The sequence below is a fragment of the Trachurus trachurus genome (assembly GCF_905171665.1).
Source record: "Trachurus trachurus genome assembly, chromosome: 21".
Lineage (NCBI taxonomy): Eukaryota > Metazoa > Chordata > Actinopteri > Carangiformes > Carangidae > Trachurus > Trachurus trachurus.
In genome coordinates this window covers 711,959-728,765 of record NC_139899.1, presented here as the reverse complement: position 1 = coordinate 728,765, position 16,807 = coordinate 711,959, and the positions used below count along the sequence as shown (strand labels likewise).

Here is a 16,807-nt window from a genome sequence, read left to right as displayed (position 1 = left end):
GAAACGAGAGAATTATCGGAGCCAAGATTAATCAAAATGTCAGATTAATTCTCACATTGATTTTCTTTCTTTTTATATTTGTGTTTTGGTTTTTTTTCCAACGTGTTTGACCATTTTTACGCCAACCATGCAGGAAAATCTTTGGCAGCACGCACAGGAAGTGACAGCTTCACTCTGTGTTCATGAATAAATACAGTCGATCCCGGCGCCAGGCAGCAACCTCCTGTTGAAGCTGCTCCAAGAAGTTTCACTGACACGTTTCCACAACAGATCAGAATCTCAGTTAGTGTATCAACTGCAATCAAGAGCAGAAGATTAGATCAAGGTGGATCCTGAATATGTACACCACTGCCACTGCAGCGACATAACATCTGATCTGTGATTCTTTTTTGACAGAGAAATTAAATCATTATAAAAGCACACTGCACATACTATACGTGTGATTTTTGTTGACAGTGTTTATTTATTATTTTATCTATCTATTTATTCATTTATTTTCTATGAAGCCCCCTAGGGGACATGGGGGAAAAAATTGATGGGTGAAAAAAAAAGGATGAAGTTTCTTGAGATCCCGCAAAAGTTTCTCGAGATCCCAAGAAACTTTTGCTACATCACAGACTGTCTGTCTGTGATCATAGCAGATAAATGAATAACAGATCTATGGACATTTCTCACTCTAATGATGCTTTTAGTGCAATATCATGTATGAACTGTAAACACATCTCTACGGCACTAAAAGCATGATTGGAGTGAGAAATGTCCATAGATCTGTTATGTATTCATCTGCTCACAGAAAGACAGTCTGTGATGTAGTTTCTCAGGATCTCGAGAAACTTTTGCGGGATCTCGAGAAAAGTTTGTGGGATCTTGAGAAACTTTTGCGGGATTTCGAGAAACTTCATCCTTTTTTTTTCACCCACCATTTTTTTTCCCCATGTCCCCTAAGGGGCTCCGTAATTTTCTTATTCAGTAGAAAGTCCATTATCTTGTTGTCTTTGTCGTAGGAAGTGGAGCTACATGGCTGCTTTGCCTTGTCACTACACATTGTCAATAGACAAACACTAAATCTCTACAGTGTGTGTTGCTACACAGTTTTAACACTATTGGGTTGGATGGTAAACAGTTTCCAACAATGATACATCCCCAAATCTATCCACAGCATAACCAGCTGATTAAAAGTCACATGTTCAGGCTCTGAGGGAGCTGTCATACTTATCACAAGGTGGCATGTCATACTACATTAATATTTGAACTTCAATTATTCAATCATTAAATGATTTTGATTGAAAACGAAAATGCATTTACAGTTTTAACAGTGATGTAAAAGATTTGCAATGTGGTGTTTTGTGCTGTTGCTTGAGATTGATTTGCACTGTCGGTCCTTGGCATGCTCTCTCTGTCTCTGTCTCTGTCTCACTATCTCTCTCCCTCACTCTCTCTCTCTCTCTCTCTCTCTCTCTCTCTCTCTCTCTCTCTCTCTCTCTCTCTCTCTCTCTCTCTCTCACACACCCACCCACACATGGACAATAGGCGTGTCTGTCAGTCACATTGTCCATTGGAAGCACTGGTGGAAATTCCACTGCATTGGTGGCCCAGTGGACCATCAAACTGAAACACAGTGTTTTGCTGACTCTCTCTCTCTGTCATTCAGGGGGCGTGGAACAATCTCCTCTCTAAGGGAAGAAGAAGCTGTCACAGGACATGTAATTATGATCGCCTCTAAATACCTACACTGTAGCCTCCTCAACCACACACACAATGGTGCTGAGGAGACACTTGGATAAAAATAGTGCTGGGAAATTGTTATAATGACGGTGACAGAGACACTGTTGCTATTTTAAACACCTGCAGACACAATATCACTGTATTACAGGCCAATCCTACATATTACATGGTTAGTTATTAGAAGGCCACAATGATTGCACCAATTACTTTTTCCTAAAAAAGTGACATATTGGAATCTATTTACCTGCAAACTGTACAAGAGAGAAACTGAGCAGGTCATGGACTATTTATCTATTTATTTATTTTTCCGGGAGAGTAATTAAAAGAGACAAGCGATGTAATATCATAAGGTACAAGGTTAAAGCAGGAGGGGGGTCTTCTGTTAATGTTCCTCTTGTCACTGTGGAGCTTTACACATGCTCCTGACAAGCCAAAAGGTCATGTCGTGTCGGCTCTTATGCTTCGCAACCGGTGTGAATAAATTAAGTGAAGTTCCACTGTTTTCATTATTCACCTGTAGCCTCTCCGCAGTAGGAATGTGGAAAAGACAAATTCCACTCGACAAAAGGGCCCCATCTGCCTCTTAAGTTGTTGCCAGTTGGGCATTCATTTTGGTTCAGCTGATTTATTCTGTGCCATTAGTATAAGAGATGTGAAAAGTACCCACTGAAAACTACTTTGTGCAGGAAGATTAATCTCTATCATGAATTAACTGTTTATATAAAAGATGTTTTTTTCTTCTTTGAAATTTGAAATGTAGTTGATACAGCTAATAAACAACAGATCAACTGACGGTAAAGGTTAAAGGATACAGAGAAACATTCTTTCTTTTCATCGTTACTTGTCCAGGACACACAAAGTTAGTGACTAGCTACAGGACTTTATCTCTCAGGATTTCAAAATAAAACTAGAATGAAAAGTCATGTTCATCACATGCCCTATAAGCCCCTGGTATACCAGGCTGGGTAACCAATGGGTGTCCAGTGAAAATGACTAACAATAATATACATAATATAATAATAATATATATAATACCATTCATTCGATTTTAAATCCATCCCTGATATTACAGGATTCAGGTCATACGCCGTTAATATATCTCATGTGACCAATGATGTCGCTTAATTGGTTGTATTTTCTTTATATCTTGTTTCTGTAATTGGTTGTGTTTTCTGTATATAAATCTATTCTTCTGCACTTGTATTAAATTGATGAAGATGTTTTCCTAGTTTAGCTTTTGTTTGTGTGATTTTCTGAAGTTGCAATATGTGAAGCTCGTACTAATTGCACAGTTCTTTATATTTGGTGATTCAGAAAATAGTTAGCCATTTAAAAGCTGTGCTGTAGTCATAACACAGAGGGTGATTCTTAATGAGCTAATCAGAGCAGTTTATGGCCTTTTGGACTGAACCTGTCAATCTGATGGGACCCACTAAAGTGCTGTCATTTTAGGTCACAGACTCCTCATAGATGAGATATAACTGCTGCTGTGCTCCACAGATATTAAACTCCCATCATAAATGCCACTGTGTTATTGAAGTGAGTCAAGAGGAACTGACCTTAAGTACAATAACAAAAAAAAATCAAGTTTTTCTTATGAAAGTTTACCTTGGCTTTTGGAAGCATTTCAGCAGCAAGCTGGGCTCTCTTGATATCTGTTAGGTATATTTTCTATGTTTTTGTTGCAACAGAAAAAAATCATTGTGAGCTAGCAGACACGCTGACGGGTTATAAATTCACACCATCTTTTCTTCAAATCCTCCCACAGTTGACTTAAGTCTGAAGATCAGAAACTTGGTTCAAGGCCTGTGCAGTATGAGCTTGCTGCTTGAGTCAGAGCTGTGAGACAGAAATGAGTTCGTATAACCAATAACTCCAGTCAAATCCCGACATTAAAGCCTAAGAGATTCTACTCAGGACATATACTCTCACTTTAAAAAAAAAAAAAACATCAACACTTTTGGTGATGTTTCCTTTCTCTGGGAACTGGACAAAATCTGTAGTCAACAGTAGTCATTTCAGCTGACCAAACCAGTGGTTACTGGCTAAAACAAGACTATGAGTGATTCATGTTGTTTCTGAGGTATCTGGACTCGACAGAAACTGTATTTTCAAAAGACATGGACACGCATATAAATCGATTAATGTCACTGATTCACAGATTCATCCATTCTTAACTGATAAACCCATCACCATTACAAAGACAGTTACAACTCTCCATCAAGCCTTGGATGCCAGCATGTTCACTTCATTGTTAATAGAGCCAATGTAGCCATTCAGTGCCAAAACAACCTTGAGAAAATATGTAGCTAATATTTCATCATGATCACACTTTTGGCTTTTTGTTATCAAACCCACGAGGCCAATCAGTGTAGAGATTGACACAGAGCTGAGGTCAAGTGTCTCTTTAAATCACTATAATCGTGTGCCAGTTGAGTTATGATGCACAGTGTTTGACCTTTTCTCATGGTGTCTCTGTTAATGCCGATTAACTTATCTTTCAAGCCACGGAACTGAATCCAAAGATGCTCCATCCCTCCAGGTTTCGTTATGATCTGACCAGAGGTCACTAAGATTTGAGATAAAAAGTTAGATCAATAAATGGCCACAGCCATGGTCGAAATATCTGTGCAAGACACATGCTGTTGTATTCCACACATATATTCAGAGTATTTTGAAATGCTACTAAGTGAATACAAAGGTGATATTATACTGAAAAGCTGCATAGAGCTGCTATTAGGAGTAATGCTGTACTGCTCCTATACCAGGAGGAAGAGTAGCATCACCTTTGGTTCTCTACTGTTTGCACCAGACTTGCAATGTGAAGCAATAATAATTCCAGAGGATCCCAACAGGGATCAGCAAAATCAGACATTTATATTGCACTCAATAATTTATGCTTTACTGTGCATGAGACGATATAATCCAAATAACCAGTTATCTCTAAACTGCAAGCAGGTGGGAGGTTAATGAATTGTACCAAATAGCAAATGCTTTCTCTACCCGTGAGATTCAATTTGCAGGAAGTTTGAGAAATGTGCTGCTGTAAGATCAGATTGTAGGCAGGGGGTGGCACCAGGTGGTGTGTTGAAGAACACAAATATTATTGAGTTATTATTCATTTGTCATGTTGTGCAATTTAAGGAGTAAAACTGCACACACTTTGGGAAGCTCCCAAAAATAGTAACAGCAAAATCAGAGAGAGAAGAGAAGACATTCTGCCTCACCATGATAGAAAAACAAGAGATGGTTAGATGTCACGGAAGGGATTCCAGTATTATATCTAGTAGCATTACTGTTAAAATGTTAATAACCAATGGCAAATTAATGAGGTTGATTGCTATTGTTAATTTGACTCACATTAGATTATGTGAGACACCAAGCATGAAGCTTGCATGGCAGGCTACTTGGGTTAAAAGCTTTTTACACTAGCTGGTATAGGAAAGTTTTTAATAAGTGATTAAGCTTGCTGAATAAATAAATGAGTAAATAAGTGACTGCCTCCTTTTATACCATCGAACGAGTTTGCCATTATGTTTAGTGCAATGTCACATTACCACAGTGCACACACAGATACAACAGAGAGAGTTAGGTACAGTATGTAGCTGCAGCTCATGTTCTATCCCAGAGTGCAATGTCTGATAGACACAAAAAGTACATTAATCAATTATCCCCCGGTTTGCAGAGTGGTCCTAGATCTAGATGGGTCAGTGTTAGGGTTCCTTCCAAAGTTGACTACCTTATCATGGTGGGGTCTCCCAGGACAAATTGGTCCCAGTGGAGAATCCAGAAACTGTCAATCACAAATTCCAAAACCTAAACAACATAGGGGAGTCACGACACCTCGCTGGAACCAACCCTGCAGGTCGAGCTTGCTGGCAGACACCTGGTGGCTGCATGGGCCTTGACCCATGCACTGCAAAAACTCAAAATCTTACCAAGGATAGTTGTCTTATTTCTAGTCAAAAACAAATCTCATTCTACTTAAAATAAGACTCATCACATTAAAAAGCAGCTTGTTTTTAGACACTTTTTACTTTCAAGCATAGTTTTACTTGAAATAAGTAGAAACATCTGATAAGTTGCTGATACGTTTTTCTTTCTTATTACAAGCACAAAAAAACTTGCTTTCACCGGCAGATTTTTCTACTTATTTCAAGTGAAAATTTGTTTGAAACAAGTGAAAATGATCTAAAAACAAGTAAATTTTTAGGTGATGAGCCATATTTTAAGTGGAAAAAGATTAGTTTTGACTAGAAATGAGACATTTTGACAAGAAATAAGACAAATATTCTTGGAAAGAAGTTTTTGCAGTGTGGGGCCCAGTCTGGTTCAGCCCAATACTTTACTCAGCAATTTGTATCATGACTTCACCAGTTATGCTTCTTTAGATCACTTTGACAAAAGGCCAATCTCTGAACAGCTTTAAAACGTCATGTTGTCAGGTGTTCCAGTTAGTGCCCAGACAACACACAACACATCAACCTAGGAGTACAGCACACATACTTGCACTCTTGCAGTCTAACATATCCCACACATTGACAGGTGGCTGTTTCTGCCAGTTCTACCTCCACCATGTGTACCTCTTTGGGTTCCCTGTATAATAATCATAGGGTGGACTTGTTTTCTGTCTTTTCCGTCTTTAGTCACTTTTAAATTATACACTATTTGTGTGTGATGGCAGCAGCTGTTCCCGTTCCCCATCACAGTGAAAGCCCCCGACGTTCACACAGAGCCAAGCCTTCATCAGCACGTTAGAACTGTTCATCATTTTTTTTAGATGCATGACTGATGAAATGCACCTTGAGAAGCTGAAATGCATTGTGGAAAACACACTTTGTTCTTTGTTTGGTGGTTTCAATCTGCAAAAAAAGAAGTTTTTAAAAGTTGTGCTTCAGACAATGGCTGATAGAGGGGAATGATCTTGGAGCAGACGGCAGAGGTTGTCTGGATAAAAGCAACAATGACAACAATTTAGAAAACTTGAACTGCTAACCAGCCAAGGCTCAGGTGACAGTTCTGTTGGAGAAGGAGCAGTAAGAGTCAGTACCGATTCTATACAGATTTAGACAGACCTAATGCAACGTGTTACACTAAAACATGTATTTCTCAGCTGTTGAATTCGGTGAATATAGAATTAAAAACTTTGACTTTTACTGTGAAATGACTGTATTGAAAAGTGTTTAATGGTCAGGCCTGTGCTTTCAAAGCGAGCCATGTCTAGTAACTACAATATTTACTGTGATACTAGACCTTGATTTAACTTGGCAGCGACATGAAGTTAAAACTATTTCCGGACCTTTTTCATAGTATGCCCACCAAAACACTACATTTCATGGCATGCATTCTTTGAATGTTATCACATGCGTGAAAGGACTGAGTTTATCTTTGAAAGTAGATTGAGCAACATGCTGGAACTCTTTCTTGGCAAACTCCAGCCGGGCACAGCGCTCCTGCACGGCTTCCTGGAGGCTTGTCCTCACATTGATATTGCTAGATTGAATAACATTGTGCTTGTCCAGAAAACTGAAAGCTGCGGTCACTGGCATATCTGGCAACCCAGGCGCTACAGCTGCACAGAGGTATTTGTTGGATGGATACAGTGTAGCCTGGGTGAACTCGGACGAACCTGTCAGCAATTTAATTTTTGCTTTGCAGATATGTCTGGAAGAGAAGCTGTTGAGGCTGACTTCCAATTCCCAGAAAAAAGGGGAACAAATCACAAACTTTTTTTTTTTTTTTTACATCGGCAAGTTTTTAACACGTTGACGACAAAGATGGCTTTTGCTTACATGCAACATGGCGGCTACCGGCGGACTGCTATTGTTTGATTTGCTGTCACTTTGATTTTGAGAGACTGTAATACGGCTTTTTCACTAAAAAGCAGAAACAAAGAAATAGCTGCAAAATTGCAACAACCAGATTTGTTGAAATATTTTCTGTCATCCTGCGCACATCATCTGAATCTGCTCTGATTGGTTGGAGGTTTATCCAGCTGTGTGCAGAGGCATGTTGACCTATGACCTTTAGTGTTCAAGGTCTTTGTCTTGTCTTGGAATTGACTGACTGATTTTTACCCGGTCTCTGTCAAGCTGGACTCAAGAGTTTTTTCTCAAGACCACGGCTGCAGTGACATCTTTTTTTTTTTTTTAATCGCAGATGTTTCTCTCAGTCACTCGCTCACTTTGGGTTATGTAATGTAATTCAATAACTTCAAGTTAATTAAAATTGATCAATGAAAGTATCTGCTTGAAAAACTTGGTTGCCCTTGTGTCAAAAGTGGGAGAAGATTTCAGCAGCTTCTGTGCTGTGTTCTTCTGTTCAATCCAAACTTTGTCTTAATTAAATATGATATATAAAATCATAATTTCTTTTTTGCTGAAGAATAATGTAAATATCAAGCCACGTGAATATTATGAGCACAAGTACTGTAGTGGTCTTGAAAATTGTATTGCATTGGTTTGGTCTTGGTATTGGACTTGGTCTGCCCCCCTTGGTGTTAGTCTTGACTCTGTCTTTACCCCCTCAAAGTCTTGGTCTTGGTACTGTATGCTCTGGTTTTGGTCTAGACTTGGTTTTGGGTTAGGTGGTCTTCTTGACCACAACACTAACATCTATCGGTCACGCCCGCTTAGTCGGACCAATAATCTAAAAAAAGATTGATTGTAGTCTTTTTGGGTAACAATGGCTTGTATAAACAAGATATTGCTAGGTGCACTCTTATTTTCTTGTTTGGACATAGCCAATCCAGCCGTTTCCCCCTGCTTCCAGTCTTTATGCTACACTAAGCTAACCCCACCCTGACGCATGACAGCTCCTCCAGTGTGTTTGGATAAACATTACACGGATCTCTTAAGGGCCATCATCTAAAGCCATGATGAATGGATGCTCACACTGCTTCCCAGACAGCCATGAGTCTCTACACCAACTCCGGCAAATGCTTCCCTCTTTGATCTCCATATAATACACCATTTCTGACTCTGCGTGGCTCTTTGAATAAAATGAGATTTCACGTAGTAAACAAGGACATTTCGGGAGAAAGAAGATCGAATCAGGTCAGAGGACGAGCCAGTGTTGTGTAATACAGTCCGTGATAGCAATGCCGCCCATTACATTTGCAACAAGCCTCTGGATTGTGGTTACGTTTCAGAGAGAATAAAACTGGCACTTTAACTGATGTGACACGCTCATAAATCTTGAAGAAGGATTTTCGTGGCCCATTTATGACCCAAATCTACCTCAATAATTTACCACTAATCTACACCCCTGTTTCTGCATGATAAGACGGTCCCCAGCTTCTACATAAAAGTCATTTACACACGGCCATATTTTACTGTCACTAAACTGCTTTAAGTGTACAGAGTACAGACTAGTCTGTCGAGCTCTATTCTCACATTTCGTGTGAGGAGATTTTTCGGGGGTTGTTTACTCTCGGTGGGTAAAGTGCATAAGGAGGAGCCAACACGCACAGCGATCCAAAGGGCCCGCAGAAGTTCAGATAGGACTTAAATGATAAAAGACTTGCAGCGACAGTACATGCTATCCTCTTAGCAAGGTGCTGCTACAGAGGCACATTGCCATATCTGGTGCGAAAAGCAAAACAAAACAAAACAAAAAAAAGAGACCACATTTTTAACAATACTGCCATTCTCAGTGAAACGAAAACATCAAAGTCTCAACTGTACAGCATGGCACTCTCTTTTTCCTCTGCCTCTATATCACTGTCTGTCCTGACTGTGCCTCTGAAATAATGCCTCAAATTGAAGGCGACACGCAGCACTTTTAGTTGGGACTTTTCTTTTTTTTTTTTTTTTTCCTGACAAAAGCTATGAACTGGGAGATGAGGGTGAGGGAGCCGGGCTCTAACAGGGTCTGGGATCTGTGATGTTTTCCTTTTCATCACTTATTTACTGCTATGCACATGGAAAACCACACTGTGCAACCACACGGTACACATGTTCACTGATGGGTCTGCATATAGCTTTTGTCTATGTGCATTGGATTCTATATGTTCAGCTGCTCTGAGACTCTGAGTCAAATGTATATACACAACAACATCAAACTCAACACTAATAAAGAATAATAGTGTAAAATGGATGATACATCATTAACTCATTCAGTGCCAAAAGTGAGTTTCAACATTTTTTTTTTCCCACCGTTTATGCTAGAGGGCGCCCTTCCCCACCATGCCACAAATTGTGGTGTTCCTGTGATGAAAGGAAGCCATATCACGCATCATGTGACTAGAGTGTAACTGTACAAGTGACGACTACAGACTCATCCAACCTATCCCCTGGGAGCAGACTGCAGCAGCCAACCGCAGCTTACGCTCCGTACACCGGCCGTGAATGGACGACCAGAAGCCCCCTGATCACGCCATCATGTAACCATAGCAAACAAGTGTCTCATCAAACATATGAACCCTGGTTGAATCCTTTGTTTTCATGTAATCAAAGTCTTCAAGTATTCACAATATCTAAACAAACTGGGTCTCTCACAACATGAACGCACTTTGTCCCTTATCAAAGGAAAAGCCTAATTGTTCCGTTGATCCACCTTCCCACCAATAAAAAAAAGTTTTTTGTTTTTTTTAGGTAATTTGAGAGAGAGACGGTCAGACAGACACACACAGAGAGAGAATCATGGCAAAGTCAAAAATAGTCAAAAATAAAAGATTCAAAAGAGAGTTGAAAATGTCTCCTTTCCTCCCAGAATGTTGAATTTGGAGAAAACATCCTGTATTCAAATGACGATAACTAACAAGTGGAACATGCTACAAACTCACTTTTTGTCCTGGTGAAAGTACAGAGTCTCCCCTTTCATTTGAGATATTCTGTGTCATTTCAGTCATAGCACAACATATTCTGTGGCTGACTGAAAAGTAGTACAAATCCTCAAAAGCGCTGGCACTGGCTGTACACTGAGGGGAAAAAAATGAGTTAAAAATGGGGGGAAGATATAATATTATATATATTATAAAAAATATGTGTTAAAACAAGATAAACTAAACTGAATCTGGTCATGTCAGCTCACAGCTGCTCCTTCTTATTAAAACAACACGCTTTAGCACAGAGGCTGTTGAAGCAGACGGTGGAAGGATCTGTGACTGTACACTCAGCCAACACGTCTCAGTGCCGAACACAGTCTGACATGACTGAAACTGTAACAAACAGCTCATGCATTTATTGATTCAATGCCGGAACAAACTATGTTATTTTAAAGCGGCTCTTTGTATGAGTTTTCGTTGCTGTGGTTTCTGTACTTGACAAGAGCTTTGGCCACTGTTCTGATAAAACCTTATTATAATATATCCTCTGAGCAGCCGTACATCTTCAGTGCAGACAGAAGGCCACAGTGAGTCACACTGGTGCTGCTGCAGAAGTCTGAAGGAGGTTTGATACTGAACTTGAAATGTTACGCTGGGGCCAGACAGCAACAGCAAAACTGTCAAATAACTCCTTTAACTCTGATATTGGTTCATATGAGTCGTATCGTATGGTTGAAATGAGAAATCCTTGAAGGGGGGTACTGTATGTGGAGAGGGGGGGGTCATCCTGCAGCCACTGACTGTGTACACTAGTATTTTATGCTGTGACATTTACCAGTATTGTATGAATTTGAATGTAGCTCTTAAAAGAGGAAAGCAGAAATGTCACCGACAAGCATAGATATATTTTCAAAGAAGATCAACAGGATGCCATCAAAATGTCAGCCCACTCCCGACTATACTATATCACACAGTAAAGGAACCCTGAGGAGAATACTCACATCCTAATAATGTGTCAGGAACTGTGGATGTGTGACTGCCACCATGTGACATTTACTGTCTTTTTTCCCTCCCACAATGACAGTGATGCCCGCTGATCACAAGCACAGAAACATACATTATAGTGATGATATGAGATGATAACGTCTGAAGGCAGCAAGTTGAAGAGAGTAGACCTACCGTTAATGTGAACTCTTGATGTTCAGATGTCGTTGTTGTGCCTCACTCATCTAAAGGCTGCAGGATGCTCATTAGTGCTGCATCTTCTGTAGACAAGAAGAGACAAGAAAACACAATTAAGAAGCCGGCTCTCAGAGATGAAGGAGAACTGATGCATCTGACATCTGGAGCGACTTACATTAATGCATTTACTGGAATCTATACACGTATTTATGTTTCTACAAGCTATTTATTAATTTAACTTATATAAACAGATGGAGAGGGATAAGCACACTTTTCAGCTGTCACCCACACATAACGAAAAGCTATTTCAAGCAAAACTGAGATTTTTTTTCTACTTTTTTTCATCTTATCCTACTGAATTATAATATAATAAATAATATAATATAATATCAAAGCTCAGACTGACAAGTGGAAGAGGGATAAGCCTCAATTTACAAGTTGACGTGCAGCCCACGTCAATCTGTCAACAGGCGGTAAGGGAACAGAAGTGTGTGGATCGCACAACAGTATACGACAAGGACATACATATGTTGAACTACATTCATAATTTCTCTGTGTACATTATGACTGAGGTGCTGACTCTGCTTTATATTTTTTTATATTTTTCTTTTATTTCCAGCCCCAGTACAATAAAGCATTTTTTTCATTCATTTACACACTTGAATTTACAGCTCTGCAGATTTGCGAGCTGTCAGTGTTTATTAATGGATTGAAAGAAAGCGAACAAACACTGATCAATCACTCTCAAAAATGCAGTGTTGAAAGACAGAAAATCTTGACAGCCAGGCGCGTTCACTAGAGGGATAAATCTGTTTTCTTTTTTTATTTGATCTGCACTCCTTCGCTTCTTTTTCCCTCTATGGTTTAATACCTTAGAATTGAGCAAACTCTTAAAAACCCATATGAATATTTTAGCCTTGACATTGGAATATGATCGAGTTTAAATTAGCACTTGATGTAAAGGACGCACTCTTCTCTGGATTCAACTGGTGTGGTCTACACGTTGATAAATGAGGAACCAAAGTGTTCTATTACCTTCTGTTACCCCTGCAGCACTGCATAGTCATCATCATGAATGTGCCTGTGTGTAATTTGTTGGGAATGACATTCAGAGACAGATGTAAAGGGCAGAGAGTGTGCATAAATATGGAAGGCCCTGCATGCGTAGAGGAGGAGCCATCACTGAATGCAATGATTCTCCTGATATATGCTGCTGGAGATCTGCTGTATCTCTGCACACACACACGCAAAGTCATCGGTGGATAATACTCACCAAGACATTGAGCAATGAAAAACCTTTTTTAGTTTGGTGCAGTTGTCCAGCATCAGTCCAACACATTGCAGAGATAAGGAAAAACAAAAAGAGTTATGAAAAAAGACAACTGGGACAACTCCGTTCAATTCGAATCTGAAAAACTGAAACCTACTTAAATGATTTAGAACAAACATCCACTCGAAAATCAAATCTTTTCCCTCCCAATATCGTCATTTCCATCACTGCGAAAACAAAGTTGACAAGATAAAAAATAAAATATAAATTAAAAAAATTATACGATCCATTTCCAGCCAAGGAATAATGTAAAATTGATTTTCTGGAACATTTCTCTCAGTGTTAGATGTGTTCATAAACCGTCATCCCACACTATAAACTGTGCTGAATAATGGAGGGACATACTGTAGATGAATAACCAAGGGGCATTTCAATCTCTCCTGGATCAACAATTGTATTTATCAGAAATGTGGCTCTACATCATAAAAATGTAGATTTGAAGAGGAATCTATACACCTGTCACCCACAGCAACAACAAACTGTTATAGTTGTTCAGTATTTGTTTTGGAAACTATTGATACTGTCAAACAGGCCGCGCCGTTAAACAATAAAGTTGCAACAGTTATAATATTTGAAATAAACGCATAGAAAGAACAGAGTGGTGTTGTTTAAGGGATAGTTCAACATTTTGGCAAATTGACCCATTGCCATAATCTCTATAGTTTTAGGATTAGGTTTGACACATTTAATTGTCGGTGCAAGCTATTTTTAGAACGGCAGAGCAGAGCCATGAGCTGTTCAGAGCTACAATACAGAGGCTAATGGGATTTCTTGGTTTCCCTCATCAAACTCATCAAATACACAATCCAACAACTCCACAACGCTCTGGTGGACAAGTTGTGACCTGCACATTCACCACGCTATGAGATAATAACGGAACGTTACCAGACAGAGTTGTTTTAGAGGTAAATTCATGCAAAACCACTAATGCGCGTTCCCGTCGGGGGCAGTTTTTCGGCAAGCAGTCTCTGAATTTTCCTTGAAAACAACTCCATCTCGTGACGTTCCGTCGCCGTTCTAAAAATAGCTTGCACCGACAATTAAAGGTAACAAACCTACTCCTAAAACTATAGGGATTATGGCAATGGGCCAATTTGCCAAACTGTTGAACTATCCCTTTAAGCACAGTTGACAGGAAGTCATCTCCCCTGTGAAACGTCACAGCAAAAAGAAATGAACAGCTTCTAATTGAGATGTATTACTGGGCGTACTTGTCTCTTTCATAAATGCAGATGAAAGAACATGAAAGGAAAAAAAAGGTAGAAGTTCAGAGCACCGTTCAGCTCAAATTAACGTATCCAACTCCTGGTCATTAGAAGGAAATCAGCCAGGAATCATGAGTGAGATGCAACTGGAACCAGGACTTTCCAGAGGCCAGGGACTGCTGACTTGTTATGAAGGAGAGAGGTCTCGTGGATTAATCCTCTTAGGCCAGTTTTGACAGTGAGTCAGAAAGTCGACTTCACAACAAACTTGAAGAAACAAGCCTTGATAAAGTATTCCCAGTCAAGTTATTTTGTATGTTCTAATATTAAACATGACTCCAAAGCATCTACTCAGCTCAAAGCCCCTCAGAAAACAAAAAATATCAAAATGACATGCTCATCGGGCTATGGCAGATGAAGGAGTGAAATGTGTAATTACAAAAAGATAGCTGTCGCAGAAAATTGGATTATAATCTAACAAGAGGATTATAAAAGGTCTAATACTCGTGGAGTAAAATCCATTACAGTGCATGACATTAATAGAGTAGGCCAAGCCATATTGTCCAGTGAAGTGAGTAATGGAAAGTCTGATCAAATATTTAAGTATAGAGCTCTTTGCGCTGCTCCAGGTTAGGAGGGGTGAGGGCTGTGGAGGATGTCTTCATGAGGGACAGGACATCTTCCATCAGAAACTATACGCAATCATTCTCATTTGAAAATAAATGGAATAAAAAGGAGGAAAAAAAAGTATAAAAATCGAACCTTGAACCTTTTTCTTTCCCTTCGGGCTCTGAGGCCTGAGTCTCCTGATAGCAGCAGATCATTATGTGGGCTGGAGCACAAGCAGATCCAGTTCATCAGCACTATGATGCTGGAAGTGGGAGATAAGATACAGATTGCACCGCCTTGGCTTCGGCCCATCTGACTCCCCGAGAGGCAGGACTCTTAGTCGCCTGATGTCAGGTTTAGTGTAGGAGCTGGAACGGAGCTCTGCAGACCTGCAGTGCTCTGACCTGCACACACAATCTACACACACACACAAGCTCTGACACATCTGCAGGAGGAGGATGCTCAGAAATTACAAGCAGAGCCTCTGTGACTTACATTATAGGCTTTTTTTTTTCTTTTTAAATAGCTCATCCTTCATGGTACATTAGTGAGCACACGGCATTAAATGACAATGGGGGAAAGATTATGAATGTGTGCTTTAAATAAGACCACCATGAATATATATAAAGTCTACCAAGAGCAGCTTCAGAGGAAGATGATTTCAACATAATAAAGGTTTTCAATTTTAAAACTTCCTGCTGCGAGATCACTGATAATCCAGCCAGTGGCCACACAATCAAATAGAGATGGATTATTTAATACCTCAAATGACAGTGGTCGCTCCGTGTACAATAGGTCAGAGTTTTCTTTTTCTCATGAATGAGATTTTATTAGATGAGATATTATTAATGAGGCGACCTTAAAGTGCTTAGAGAAAGAAAAATGAAAGTTTAAACAGGGAATTTCATTGGGTCGATGAACATGATGAGACATGAATGAAACTAAATGGGCTTTGTGGTGGTAGTCCACGTGTTGTAAAATGAGCCATTTTTTACAGCACCTTTTTTTATGGGATTTATCAGCATTTTCAAAGTCTCAGTCTCAGGGAAGGCTCAGTAAACAGACGGGGGAAAATAAAGATCAATACAGCTTAAATGATGTCACACAACAGTTTTAGACTGACTTGGCTCAACGGTTGAGTGTCTGATGGATTAAATAACAGGATCATGATCCAGAAAGGCAGGAAACAGAGCATGGCGTACAAGTTTTGTCTGGGAGAGGGATGGAGCCTGAAATGTTGTCTGAGAGGAGACTCTTGCATCAGATGCACATTGACAGCCATCGTCTACTGAAAAAAAAAAAAGTTCTAATATCACCGTGTTGTGATAGAAAATAATTTCTGTAGACTGCTGGTACTGGACCACACCACCAGATGTCAGCTTTTAATAGTAATTCTTAAGTTATTTATTGTCTTTTCATTATCTCACTGGTCCTGAGGAACACTTTGTGTATTTCATACGTAGAATGACAGTTAAAGGGTTAGTTCAACATTTTGGCAAATTGGCCCATTGCCATAATCCTTGTTTTAGGAGTCGGTTTGTTACCATTAATTGTCAGTGCAAGCTGTAACGGCTCAGAGTTGTTTTCAAGGTAAATTCATGTAAAACCACTGATGCACGTTCCAGTTGGGGGCAGTTTTTTCGGCAAGCAGTCTTGCATCAAAAACAATTCCGTCTCGTAACGTTCTGTTATTATCTCATAGCGTGGTGAATGTGCAGGTCACAACTTGTCCACCAGAGCATTTCGGAGTTGTTTGATTGTGTATTTGATGAGTTTGATAAGGGAAACCAAGAAATCCCATTAGCCTCTGTAGCGTAGCTCTGAGCAGCTTGTGGCTCTGCTCCGCCGTTCTAAAAATAGCTTGCACCAACAAATAAAGGTAACGAACCTACTGCTATGACTATAGGGATTATGGCAATGGGCCAATTTGCCAAAATGTTGAAATGTCCCTTTAAAGAATCTAAATCTGAAATAAAATTATTCAGCACT

General features: G+C 39.6%; 1 protein-coding gene across 2 annotated transcripts in view; it reads right to left on the bottom strand.

The window, feature by feature from the left end:
• Positions 1-16,807, bottom strand: part of gulp1a (GULP PTB domain containing engulfment adaptor 1a) — a 102,852-nt gene that overhangs the window by 45,571 nt on the left and 40,474 nt on the right. The window contains exon 2 of one of the 2 annotated variants that reach the window (XM_083997185.1): positions 11,672-11,757. Coding sequence is in view for 1 of the 2 variants with exons in the window: in XM_083997184.1 (XP_083853310.1) it covers positions 11,494-11,545 (52 nt within the window). In the remaining variant the exon portion in view is untranslated. Of the gene's footprint in view, positions 1-11,493; positions 11,558-11,671; positions 11,758-16,807 lie in introns of those variants that run through there. The other variant, XM_083997184.1, reaches the window with a different exon arrangement.